At 39.9% G+C, this 14447-nt stretch overlaps 1 protein-coding gene across 1 annotated transcript; it reads left to right on the top strand.

Moving 5' to 3' along the window:
- Positions 1–804: 804 nt before the first annotated feature.
- Asb12 (ankyrin repeat and SOCS box containing 12) lies at positions 805–11555 on the top strand. Its single transcript, XM_050129947.1, has 5 exons — positions 805–844; positions 6417–6475; positions 9528–9696; positions 10073–10922; positions 11351–11555. Exons 4-5 carry the CDS (start codon positions 10127–10129, stop codon positions 11479–11481), a joined length of 927 nt encoding a protein of 308 aa, XP_049985904.1. The 5' UTR covers positions 805–844; positions 6417–6475; positions 9528–9696; positions 10073–10126; the 3' UTR covers positions 11482–11555.
- Positions 11556–14447: the final 2892 nt, after the last annotated feature.

Below are 14447 nucleotides of genomic sequence, written 5' to 3'. Positions count from 1 at the left end.
CTAAAATTGATGATATAGTTATTTATAAAATTAGTTTTGTACCATTTCCATCATTTCAAGGTAATCAGAGAGAGAAAAGGATATACTTAGGAACTGTGATTTTGACGAAGTTCCTAATGCTGCCTACATTAATCTGGAGGCATTGTCTCTGAGTAAGAAGATAGCACCTTCAGACTGATGAGCAGTTGAGGAGGGTCCTTTATGAGACAGCAAGATTTGCTTAAGCTTTAGAGACGACAGCTCATTCCAGTATGAGGTTTACCCCTACTCATCCTCCAATTGAGTCAATAGAGATTGGGGTGACATATCGTAGAGCCCCAAAGAAAGGAAAATAGAGTTTCATTGGGGAGAAGTAAGTAAAAAGGTTACAGTCCAGAGGAAGGTGACCTAGTTAGGTGAAGCCAGCATTTCTCCGGCCCCTTTGTGACACACTGGAATGTCTACTGCTCAACACCCTTATCTTGGTGCCCTAGTGAGCACTGTGACAGAGTATGTGAGGACATACTGAGAGCATGTTTCAGCCATACCAGATTCCTATCTGTCAAACAGCCCTTCTAGGACTTCCCCATGGCAGTCCCCCCTCCCCTTGCTGGGATCACTCCCAGAATGTCACTGGTAAGATAACACAGCCAAGGGAGGGAGAAGGAGGGCGGACTAAAAATAGGCACCTAGAATAAATCAGCCCAGGGAGCAATGCCTAGTCTTTCCACTGGGAACCGAGGGGCCAAACAGCTCCAGCCTGGGTGGTAGTGGCTCTCTGAAGACAGTCAACTAGGACCTTGGTGTGTCACAGAGGGGCTAGGACTGCAACTTCCCATTCCGTGCAAGCTCGAGCTGAAGTCCTGTGAGTATCTGGAACCTAGCTTTCCATCATAAGTCCTGCTCTTCTTGTTGGGGCCAGCATCTGGGAGCGCTTAGAAGGTAGAAGGGAAAGACCCTTTAGAAGGGAGGAAGGATATCATGTGAGCTTCTTGCTTTGTCTGTCCCAAAGTGTGTCTGCGATTTTTTGTTACTTTGTTTTGTATTGTTTGGGTCTCAGTTTTTTTTTTTTATTTCAAAAATGTTTTCTGTTTGATTTTGATGGTGGTGGTGGTGGTGGTGGTTGTGGTGGTGATATTTGATACAGGATCTCGCTCTACCCCATGCATAGTCTTGCTTGAACATCTTCAAAGTGGAAATTCTGCCTCAGACTCCCTAGTGCTAGGAAAACAGGCATGGGCCACTATGTGTGGATACACTTACTTATTCAGGAATATATGTGGTTATCTGCCACAGAGGTAAGGTTAAAAGTTTGTTCATATGTCCCAACATGGCATTTGCATGACTGGGAGTTTGCAGTAGAGTGGGCTTAAGGCCATAAGAACAGAGTTTCTTAAGATGGAATAAAGAAGGTGAAGAGTAATAATAGTCTAATAATGTCTTAAGGAATGTTCTAGCTCCCATGTAGCCATCCACTCTCCCTATAAGAGTTCTTACTCTGGGTACATGGATTCTAAGAAAGCGTTAGAGAACATATGAAGAGTTTAAAAAAAATAACTTGGATAAATAAGCGATTGCCTGTTGTCTCCTAACCTTTAACCTCTAACTGAAATTCAGAACATTTTTCTAAGATAAAGGTAGGCAACAAGTGGTGGTAGTGTACAAGTTTGTATGACTTGCTCACCAGAATAAATCACAAACATATCATATTACAGTGTGGCAGAAGTCCTGAAATTACATTGACCGTCAACCACCACTTACAAATTATTAATAGATCTTGTTATTTATTATAGCTCACTGTTAAAAACAATTTGATAACCACATTTCAAGATAGTTGGTTCTTTGACCATGTACATATTACTTTATATACTAAAAGCACAACAGAAAGGACCCATGGACTTTGACTTTACCATTATCAGTGTCACAAAGGAAATGTTTTAAATAACTACACTCTGGAAATTAAAAAGAAACTCTTTGTTTACAGTACACATATATATTAACTGTTTATTAATAATCTAGAGCAAGGTAAAGCTACATAATAGACTCCTGGAATTTTTTTGTTCTTATCTAATTGAGGCACACTTTACTCAAGTGCAAGCAGACATGGCATCTTTCTCTCTGGGGCTCATTATAATATAAACTGTATGGTGACCTTATTGTGTGAGCTAGGTGAGAACCCAGCAGACCCAAGTCCCCAAAATAAAATCGAAAGAAGGGAATCTCCATAGACTGTCAGGAGAAGTGGTATGTCAATGGGAGGGCTTATCCTCTTTGAGGAGTGGGTGGGAGTGGGATGGAGGGGAGTGGGAGGAGGGGAGGGAGTGGGAACTGGGACAGGTATGTAAAATGAGAAAAGATCATTTTTTAAAAGTAATAAAATAAAATAAAAGTTCCTGAAATTCAATATGATACTCAAAAGCTAAAAGCTGCAGAGTAACTCAACAGGAAGCAAGAGAAAGGAATGCATCTGTGCTTCACGTTACAGTCCAAGAAAGGGGAGTCAAAAGTAGAGAGATCTAGATTTTATTTCTAGTTCGGGTAGAATGCATCTGGTTGGTGTAAGGCACTTCACAAATGTATTAACTTCCAAGCTCTAGTTTCTACCATTTTTAAAATGAGGGTATTGTTTATGCCACTATATGACATACCTTTGAAAAGCATAAGTTTGCAGATATTTTCTTGGTTTGTGATAACAAGATAATTCACAATAACAATGATATGGTATTAGAAAAGTTCTGGGGATCCTCTAAGCTTTGAATCCCCCATGTCTAAGGAGAAAAAAAATAACTTATCAATAAGATCCATTCTAGCTCCAAGTTTTTAAAATATTAAGTAGGGAACAGTAATCATAGAAAACCACAACATATGTACTATGGCTGGTTTTCTTATTTGTTCCCTAAAGTAGTCGATGAAAAAGATCTATTATGAAGAAATAGGAGTTATAGAAAGAAAATATTATAGGAGTAATTATTTCTCCCTTGAAGCATGAACTATCATTTGTGTCTATAGATGAGGAAACTTAACCACAAAGTAGAGAATAGTCATAGAAAGCAATAATCAAAGCCAGGTGTTGTAGTGCACCTCTTTAAACCCAGCATTGAGGAGGCAGAGACAAATGAATCTCTGTTGGTTCTAGGCTAGCCTGATCTACATAGCAGGTTCCAGGACAACCAGAGAGAGCGTCATAGAGCGACTTTGTCTCAAGAAAATTTTTAAAAATGAAAGGAAAAAAGAAATCAGTAATTATCATAACTAAATCAAATTTAAATTAGCCTTCATTAGCATATAGTCATTGCATAGTGTTTGGTTTCCTAAGGGCATTTTCGTCCAGATTTGACCATACACACCCCATTGTCCTCTTTCTTCACCCCTTACCACCCTCTTTTTCTAGTCCACTTCCTTCTCCCAGAAAGTCTACTTCTACTCTGACTCACAGACTTAAATTATTTTAAGCATTATATAAAATCTCTAGGATCCACAAGTGAGAAAAATATAGTTCTCTGAATCTGAAAATTTTACTTTGTATAATATGATGTCATTTTATTGCAGGAGACATAATCTTGTTTTTCTTTATGACTGAATAAAGCTCCATTTGTTTACACATACCAGTTTTCTTACCATTTATCTATTGTTGGATACCTAAGTTGATTCCACAACTTGGCTATCATGAATAGTACTATTATTAACATGGATGTGTAAATAACTCTGGTATGTTCACTTAAAGTCTTTCAGGTATGTACCCATGAGGGGTATTACTGGGTCATATAATAGTCCTACTTTCATTTCTTTTTATTCTAGATATGTATACCCTGATAGGTGTATACCTAACAAATATTTTCTCCCATTCTGTAAGTGGTGTCCTCATTCCATTAATAGTTCCTTTTATGGTGAAAAACTTTTAATTTGATATAATTATATTTGCCAGTTCTTTGTAATTATTTCCTGTGCTCTTGAAGTCCCTTTCAGAAAATCATTACCAATGCTGATCTCTTGAAGTGTTTGTCTTATTTTTCTTCTAGTTTTGAGAGTTTCAACTCTTACATTACTGTCTTTGGTACATTTTAATTGATTTTTGTACAAGCGGAATAATACAGATCTAGCTTCATTCTGCTACATGTGAATATCTAGTTTTACCATCACCAAATATTTTTTTTTTACCATCACCAAATATTTAACAGGTTTTATTTTCTGTGGTTTAGGTTTTTATAATAGCCTTGTTAAGAATCAGATGGCTGTAGCTATATGGACTTTTTTCTAGGCCTTTTATTCTGTTGGTGTATGTGTCTGGTTTAGTGCTAGTACCTTGCAGCAATTGCTCCTGTGGCTCTGTGGTATAATTCGAAATAATCCTTTGATACTGTAGTATAGCTAGTTTAACCCCAGGATGACTTCAGCTGTTTGGGGTCTATTGTGCTTCAGTATGAATTTTAGGACGATATTCTTTGTTTCTGTGAAGAATGTTGTTAGAACTTTGATTTGAATCTAATTAAATCAGCAGATTGTTTTTGGTAATAAGGCCATTTTCACAGTATTAGTTCCTCCAATCCCTGATGATTTGAGGTATTTCTGTTTTCTACTGTCTTTGTCAGTTTCTTTGTTCAGTTATGTAAATTTTCACTAAAAATGACTTTTCTATCAAAAGTTTTTTTCTAAGATATATCACTGACTTAGTTAGGGTTTCTATTGCTGTGAAGAGATAACATGACCACAGCAACTCTTAGAAAGGAAAATATTTAATTGGGGTGGCTTATAGTGTCAGAGGTTCAGTCAATTGTCACTGTAGTGTAACATGGTAGCCTATAGGCAGACATGGTGCTGGAGAAGCATCTAAGAGTCCTACATCTTGACTCACAGGCAACAGGAAGTGGACTATGGCACCGGGCATGGCTTTAGCATATATGAGACCTCAAACCCCACCTTCACAGTGATACACTTCATCCAGCAAGACCATGCCTATTCCAACAAACCACATCTTTCAATAGTGCCACTCCCTTTGGGGGCCATTTTCTTTCAAACCACCATACCATTGAAGCCATTGTGAATGGGATAGTTTCATGGTTTCGTACTCAGCATGTTCATTATCAGTATATAGGAAAGTTCTTGAGTTTTATATGTCAATATTTTATCTTGCTATTACACTTAACATGTTTATCAATTTTGAGAGGGTTTCATTTTTTTGTTAAAGCCTTGAGGGCTTCTTGTGTATAGCATCATATGGTCCGAAAATATGCAGTATGGGTAAGCTGACTTCTGCCTGTACAGGTAAGTTGATTTCTGACCCCCTTTTTTATTTGTGTTCCTTTTATTTCTTTGTCTTATTAAAACATCAAGGATCACATTTATTTTTTCCTGTTTTTTTAAAAATTCTTTTTATTTATTCTTTTTTAATATTTATTTATTTTATTTTTCCATTCAAATATTTACACTTCCTTCCCTCCTCCCAATCCCCTCCCACTCCCCCACACCTCCTCCTCCCTCTCCCTCCCTGCTTGAAAGAAGGCAGGGAACCCTGCCCCGTGGGAAGTCCAAGGCCCTCCCCCCTACATCCAGGCCTAGGGAGCTGTGCATCCATATAGAATAGGGTCCCAAAAAGTAAGAACATGCCGTAAAAACAAGTCTCAGTGCCTTTATCAATGGCTTCTCAGTCAGCCCCCATTGTCAGCCACAATCTATTCTTTGTGTCTTTGACACAACTCCCCCCCCCCCAATAAAATAAAATAAAATTTAAGGGAAAAAGAAAAAAAATCTTGTTATGGAAGCTATAGAGTGACCCAGTGAGTCACGCAGAAGACCCTTTTATCCGTATACCTTTAGGTGCACGTGTTCATTGCAGTCACTGGTCTGCTTCCAGTCCTCTGGGTTCTTTCACACTATTGATGCTTGATCCTCACTGGGACTCGTCTTGGATATCCTTTTGTTGCTGTGTTGTGGAGATCCTGCAGCTTTGGGTCTGCAGGACTGGCCCCCTCTCGTGATCCAGCAGATCATAGATGGGGTGGATGTTGGTGCGGGCCAACATGTAACCCTGATTTTAGGCCTGGGTAGTTGCAGAGTTTGGTCAGTCTCCCGTCATGACCAACAGCTAGCACCAGGCTGAGCTCTTCAGTACTGCTCCAGCTAGATCATCCCTTGCAGGGATGAGCAAGGGGCGGGGCCAGTTCTCCTGCTTTCATACCCTGAGGGTTGGCTCTCCCACACCTCCACCATCAGGACCAGCTCTACTGTGTTGCCCAGGTGAGGTGCAGGGGCCACTCTGCTGAGTGCTGCAGCTGGTAAGGGACAGGGACAGCTCTCTTGCTCTTATACCTCAGGGCCAGCTCTCCCATCTGCCACAGGCAGTGAGGGGCAGCATGGAGGACCATCTCTCCTCCACCCACATCACCATATGGCAGAAGAGGGCTGGGGCCAGATCTCTCATGTTTACCTTATGTTTACAGGTTCACCCATGCCCCACCTCCATCCCCATCAATAACGTCAGCTCTACTGTGCTGCCCAGGTGAGGGTTTAATGCTCAAGCTTAGACTTCAAGGACTACATTTATTAAAAATAGAAAAGTAAATCAATCCTTTATCTTTTTTTAATGGAAATTCTTTGAAATTTTCCCTATTTAGTATACCATTGGCTATAGGTTTGCCATATATTCTTTATATTCTTTATTTTGTTGAGTTATATTCTTTTTTCCCTGGTTTCTTCAGGGTATTTATCACAAAGGAATGTCAGACTTTGTTTCAAGTGTTTTTAGAAACTACTGATAAATGTTTTATTTCTTTTATGCCTCTGACATTCAACATTTCTATATTTTTCTAATTGCTGAGTTCACACTCTTTACTATAGTCCTTTCTTGCATTTCCATGATTCTTGACTCTTTTTTAAGTCAAGAATCAGATGTTTTCTTTCTTATTCCTAAAGACTTGGGAGAGTGCTGTTTGTCCCTATTCTGCCATCTTCCAATTCCATCTGACCTATATGTCATTAAAATAATAAAAGTGGAACTTGATCTAATTAGCTATGGAGAACCATGCTCAAGTACATTTCAAGCAATTATTCCAATTACTATCATTATCTTCTTTGTAGTGATAAGGAAGTCCATATTGAGAAATTAAGAATGCCCTAGGCCACACAGTTGCATGATTGAAAATCAACTCTAGACCTATGTTTTGCCCCTACCCCACATGGCCTCTTCATCTGCAATGGGGACAAAATAGATAGATCCCTATAGAACTTACAGTGCATTAGGATGTAAACATAAATTATAGAGGAATTAACTCCAAAGACATGTAGTGGCAGAAAAGAATGAAGATATACATGGAGAGGTATCATTTTTATCCCTTATCACTGTATTTCAGAGTATAATTAGAAAAAGGTGAAATGAGGCTAGAGAGGTTAACAAAGGTATATGACATATAAAGCATTTCATGTGTAACTTGAACGAAATCAAAAGCATTGTTTGGGACTGGAGGCGCAGCCACTAAAGAGGCTGAGGCATGAGGATTGCAAGTTTAATGCCAACCCCGCCTCAAAATGAAAACATAAAAAGAATGCTGGGGATGTAGCTCAGAGACAGAGCAAGAGCATGTGTAAAGCTCTGTAATCAATCCCCATTACTGAAAATAAGAAAATAAAGCAAAGAAAAGAGAACTTAGTAACTGATTTAGAATAGATCACACTTGTATTTTTATATTATCATTTCAATCACAATACAGGAAAGATATTGAAAAGGGAAACTATAGTTAGGAGATTATTGTACTTGTTGAAGCAAAAAGACAACAGAAGCCTAGATAAAATATTAGAATGGGTATGAAATTCTGATGGTCTGGAAAAGTCTCTAGGTTAAAAAAAATCCACCAGACTTGATGGGATTGAATGGAAGTGGTAAGAGGTAAGGAACTAAGATATGTCTTGGGGATTTAGTTTGACAGGTGATAATGAACTGGTATCTAGATTAAGTCTCATGATAGTAATGGTCCCAGCATGATGCTGCTGACTTGAAAGTGAATATATGCCAGGAACTAAAAAGAGACCCAAGGGTGGGACAACGGTGTAATAACCTAGGAATCCCTAGCATAAAGGTGAGGGTTAAAGCTAAGCTCTGGTACTGCGATGAAGAGGATGGAAGAAAAACCAGGGAAGTATAAATATTCCAGTGAAAAACTGTGAGGAGAAAAATCAGGGATTATGCTCCTTAAAAAGTCGATAGGGGTTTGTGAAATGGAACATTCAGTAAGGACAGATACTTCAGAAAGTTTACAAAGTGAGCAGAGGGTGGTAAAGTGCTTGACTAGCATACATGAAGCCCTGGGTTCAACCCCAATACCACAAGAAACAAGAAAGAAAAGAAGAGAAAAAAGAGAAAAAGGTTTTCCAAACAGCCAATAGGTTCAGTCACGACGATTATACTTTTGAAAGTTGTCTTAGATTAAGGGTGGATGGAGTCACACCGCATAGAGTAGAGAAATAGATAGGCATGTGTGTAAATAGTATGTATCTGTTTGGTAGAGAAGAGTGATTGAGAAAGGGGTTTCATTTCCCAGTTTAGTTGAGGGAGAGGAGCTAGTGTAAAGAGGTTGAAAGTGTAAAATAGCTCATCTAGGAAGCTTTTGTGTAGAGGTAGTTATCTTTACCCTAGAAGCCCCACAAAGCATGAACTACTATTTCTGTCTTGTAGATAAAGAAATTAAATCACAGAAAAGAGGCTTGCCCAAGGTACCTTGTTAGGATCTTGGAGAGCTGAGACATAAACCTAAGTCTGTCTGATTCCTCAAATTCTACTTACATTGCACCCTAAGAATGAATAAATAGTAAGACCATACGCAAAGCTGAAGCTGGCAGGTGAGGATAGAGTGACCCCACTCACATACCTCATAATATCCTTTAAAAAAGATATTTATTTACCTGAAGCTGCTATCAAACAAAGGGGTGGACTAGATAGTGAATCATGGAGCTTTGAGGCCCTGAGACCTAGGCTGAAGAATATGGGAAAGCAGAGAGACCTGAGCTCTGCAAACCCTACAGCTCACCCTGACGCCATTACAACTAAAGGGAGAGAATATCACTTAGAGAACCTAAGGAGGGACTGGCGCAGTCAGGTTTTAAGCTAAGTCTATAAGTAATCCACAGGTGATTTTTTTGAGGCCTAAAGATTATTGAGGGGAAAAAAGTTGAGGTTTGAGTCAAAGCCCTAGACTGCATTGGACAGAAAATGGGAGAAGACTTCAGTCAAAAGATGGCAGCGCAGAAGGTTCTAACTGTCAGCGATCAAAGGTTTGGAGTAGTCCTGAGGGAGAAGCTATTCATCACCATAGAGAACTTGCTCTGTAAATCTGCTGTTTCTGTCATCTACTGCCTTCATTTTGATTATTTTCTTTGTGACGCCGCCTCTTCATTTAAACAGCCAATACCCTTAGCATCTATTTCTTAGGTACCTTTCTTCCTGAGATCCATGGGGTCTTAGTCTGAGAGGAGAATACAGAAAGCTCAGGAGAGGGATATTGATGTGGTCATGGGTGAGGGGATGTGGGGAAGTTGAAACTCAATTAAAATGCCAACAGGTGGAGTTGAGAGCTTACCCCCTGAGACCGTGATTGGAGTACCCATGGACAAGAGTTTGATGCCATGAATTCTTACTCTATTGAGCTGCTCACTGCCACATCTAAGCTAACTCATTAATGTCACATTCTCAACTGAGGAAGATACAGCTCCCACGTCTCTAGCTGCGAGGTATGGCCTATCAGCAATAGGGAACTACCAGATGGATGGAGGGCCCTTGTCTTCACTTTATTCACTAATGGCACACAGACGAGTACAAATGTGTCTGTTTGGAGATGAGTTCTAATTATGACCTTCTTGAAATCTCCAAAAACTCAGGGAAAATTTCCAGGAGTTTCAAGGGCAGGTAGAAGAGTGTATGTGAAATCACCAAGTTGTGAAATGATCTGGCTATTTTGACAGCCATCTTGAGTCCTAAAATTGAAACTGAGAAACAAAACACCCATGGATGAGTATCCTTATGGCGAAGGTCAGAGAGTAAACACAGAGTCTGGCATTCCCGATTTTTGATAGGGATGTTTTTTTGTTTTTGTTTTGTTACCCATAGATCTAGATTTGTGGCTTACCCACAATGAGAACAGTCCTATTCCAATAAACCAGAATGAGTCTCATGGACATCGCCAAGATCTTCTCTCTTCTGCAGCCTGAAAAGGAGGAGGAAGACACTGACACGGGAGAGAAACAAGCTCTCAATCAAGCTGTGTATGACAATGACTCCTATACCCTGGACCACCTTCTACAGCAGGAGCGCTATAAACGCTTCATCAATAGCAGGAGTGGCTGGGGAATACCTGGAACACCCTTGCGCTTGGCAGCTTCTTATGGCCACTTGAACTGTGTGAAGGTCCTCCTGGAACATGGTGCTGATGTAGATAGCTTGGATGTCAAAGCACAAACACCACTTTTCACCGCTGTTAGTCATGGTCATCTGGAATGTGTGCGCGTGCTTCTAGAAGCTGGCGCCTGTCCTAGTGGTAGCATCTACAACAATTGCTCTCCTGTTCTCACCGCCTCACGTGATGGTGCTGTTGCCATCTTACAGGAGCTCCTAGGGCATGGTGCAGAGGCCAATGTCAAAGCTAAATTACCAGTGTGGGCCTCAAACATAGCTTCATGTTCTGGTCCCCTCTATTTGGCTGCAGTCTATGGGCATCTTGACTGTTTCCGCCTGCTTTTGCTCTATGGGGCAGATCCTGATTACAACTGCACTGACCAGAGTCTCTTAGGTCGTGTTCCACAGCCTCGCACACTTCTTGAAATATGCCTTCATCATAATTGTGATCCAGAGTACATCCAGCTTTTAATAGATTTCGGAGCTAACATCTACCTTCCATCTCTCCCCTTGGACCAGACTTCACAAAATGATAAAGGCATCAAATTGCTGCTGCAAGCCCGAGGTGAGTGGTGATCTTGTATACCCCATAGCCTTCTTTGTTGTAGGTTTCAGGGTTCCAAATCATTATCTAAGTCCTTCCCTCTGGGTTGAACTTGCAACAGCTCCATCTTCGTTCTCCGGGGTCCTGTGGAGAAAAGGTTAAAGATTCCACATGAGTAGAAGGGTCACTAAGCTGAGGCATATAGAAAGCATTTATATAGAATTTCTGCTCTTAGATCTGCCCATGACTGGCTGTTTTGATGCCCTGAGTGTCTCTTCTCTAGAACACTAGTGTTTCTCCATTGTTACTGTGCATTGGGGGATGGTTGGGACAATTCTTAGAAGGGAGAGGGCATTCGGGCTGTAGTAGCCATGGCAGAGTAGATTTAGGCTTGGAAAGGAAAAGTACTCTGAGAATTGATGCTCATAATCTGTTTCTCATTGCCGTAGCCACTCCGCGGTCACTCCTGTCTCAGGCCCGTTTAGTTATCTGCAGAGCCCTAATCAAGGCCAAACAGCCACAAGCCATCGACCAGCTGGATATTCCCGCTGTATTGATTAGCTACCTCAAACACCAGTGACAAGTTCTCAACCTTCCAAGGAACCCAGGATACCTCCAAAAGACACCTGGTAAACCAGGTAGCTTGAATATAATACACCTCATGACTTCACTGATGTATTACCCTCCATAATAAAGTCCCCAGCAAAGGAATGGTGTCTGCTGTTTGTGTGGGAATGGGGGAGGGCCCCTGTGGAAAGGGTTTGTTCTTCCATAGGGAAGAATGGCCAGAAGTCTGGTCCTCAAAAGCACAGGATGAAGAGAAAAGAAACTGGCCCATTGTGGCACCTTCTCAACAAGACTCTTGGTAAGAGTTCGCTGACCTGGTATAAAGGCTTTGAAAAATCCAAGTATGTGGAAGTAGGCTTGGACTCCAAGCAGTTTTTCTAGTCTCTACTCTAGCACATGCTGACTATTCTCAAAGTCGATATCATTATCTCTATCTGAGCTAGGGGCTAGAAATGTACACCCATTTGAATAGGGCATAATCTTCTATGATATGCAAGACATAGAGTCTCTGGTTGACCTGTAAAAAACACATGGACACTGGACATTTCAAAAGACTTGCAATTGAGACTATTATTGGTATATACCAAATACCCCAAAAATGAGGAGGGGCTGAAACAACCCCATTTTCTACATGAGGTTACAAAGATACTGTCAAAATTAAGAGTCTATGTTTTGGGTAAACCAAATCTCCAGACTACTCATAGGTGTTCTTTTTCTAGTTGCCTGGGTTTGAGAAACAGTGCCTTGGTCCTTTTCTCTCCCCAGACCTCACTATTCCCTTCTAGACAATAGGCAAGGGTTGGGATAGATCATCTCAAATGCCAATAACTCTTCCAAGACTCTTTTCCCTATGAGGTGTGACTAGTAAGTAGAGGCAGCATTATGAAATTCAATCTTCCCTTGGCCCTTTGTTTCTTGTTGTTACTGACCTCAGTGAGATTCTAGTACCCCCATTTCCTAAACTTTCAGCTGCCGCCAATGTTCAGGCAGGCCGAGTCGAAGGTACTTTAAACTTCAGGTGAGCTCTAGATCCGTCCCTCTTTTGGAGTAAAAATATATATATATATATAACAAAGTACAGCTTCCAGCTTCTAGGCTTCTTTCTCGTTCCTTGTTCACCTGTCCAATGAGTAGACCTCCTTTATTCAGTATAAAAGCAGTGCATGATAGGGAAAGAGTAGTGTCTAATAGAATGACCCCCTTCCAGTGCTCTGGCTCGTAGATAAACTGCTTCAGAACTACCACTTACTCTGTTTTAGCATCCTTGCCTTCACTTAAAAATGAGTCATTCTTTCTAATCAGAATTGCCTACTTTCCTGGAAATTATATTCCTAGAAATTTATGGGTTGGCTCCCCAGAATCTCCCTATTCTGGGCTAGCTATTGTATTTCAGAAATCATGTAACCCTAAGTTTCTTTCCTTTTGCCCCCACCCTTGCCTTCTTTCCTGTCCATTCATTTCTCTTTGGTTACATTTTCAACCTTAAGTTTATTTTGATCTACATGTAAAGCATTAAAATGTACATGTATATAAAGTACTACATGATATTCCAATACATTTTATACATGGTCTAATGTTTAAGTCAGGTTACTAATATTATTTCCTTAAATATTTATAATTTGTGGTAAAAATTTAGTGTTTTTCTAGCTTTTTGAAATGTCTATACAGTGCAGTGATACTATCTGCAGTCACTCTAATGTGAATTAACAAGCCGGAAGTTTTTGGCCATTTTATAACTGATATCACCATTCTGCTTGTAACTTCTTGAAGTATTAACTTATTTTTATAATCCACAAATGAGCTAGTTCATTGAGTACTTCTTTTTCAATGTCTGACTTATTTCCCTTAACATAAAGAGTACTGATTGTTCCCAGGGGCTGAGGGCATGCAGAGAAATGAAATGGCAAATTACTGATCAAAAGAATCTAATCTTCAGGAGACTTTGAGATCTGTTGTACACAGGTACTATAGTCAATAATTATGCAGCATATTATTCAAAATGACTAAAAGTAAAATTTAAATATCAAACCATGAAATTATAGGTAAATAAAGATGATGGGTATGTTAATCAGCTCGATGTTATCATGCTACATTTAATGAAAATATCACATTGTTCCTCATTTGTGTATAAAATTAAGATTTTGTTAAGTATATCTTCCAAAAGAAACCCAAGCAGTTATTTTCAGTCAAATACTTCTTATATGCTGGAGAATGTGCTCAAATATTCATTTTATGTAGATTAACTCATTTGATTTAATAGCCTTACCACACTCATGGCCATTTTATACATTAAAAAAATTGAGATCCACTGTTGTTAAGAAAAAAAAAAAAAACCCAGTAGTCACTCACAAACCTACAGAAGGGGATGAATATCCCTGCCTAGATAACATCCTACCTGGGCCTTTAGCAACTAGCCATTTTCTAAACCAGCTGCAGCTGACTCTGTGCAGTATTAGCAAGCTTTCTTGAACTTTCCCCCACATACTGCTTTCCTTCTCACCATCAGATTGGAACTTTAGTGTCTCCTACTTTCCACAGCAGGTAGGTATGACATCTTTACCTTTCTTGTCAATACACTACTGAATCCTCGTATTCTTCTTGTCTTAGTCTGCCCCAACCAAGACTAACTCACCTGTAGGTACTCTAGATTACACCTATCACCAGCTGCCACCCCACACCAGATTATCTTTTATTTTTCTTTTTAATTTTAAATACATAAATTTGATTTGTTTGTTAAGTGTATGCCGTAGCACATATGTGGAAATCAGAGGATAACTTTGTGGAGTCATATCTCCTTCCACCTTTAAGTGGCTTTTGGAAATGGAATTCGGGTAGTCAGGCTTAGAGGCAAGCATGATTACCCACTGAGCCAGATTCTTTGTCGTTTACTTAACTGATCTCTTTTCCTCAGTGTACAAACAAGCACACCCTTCTAATACGTGAAAACCTACATGCTCCCTAGGGCCCTCTCCAGTCACT

This window comes from Alexandromys fortis, unplaced genomic scaffold, assembly GCF_014885135.2.
Source record: "Alexandromys fortis isolate MF-2015 unplaced genomic scaffold, M_Fortis_MF-2015_v1.1 scaffold_317, whole genome shotgun sequence".
NCBI classification, from domain to species: Eukaryota; Metazoa; Chordata; class Mammalia; order Rodentia; family Cricetidae; genus Alexandromys; species Alexandromys fortis.
The sequence above is the reverse complement of the archived record's forward strand: the minus strand, read 5'-3'. Positions and strand labels throughout refer to the sequence as shown.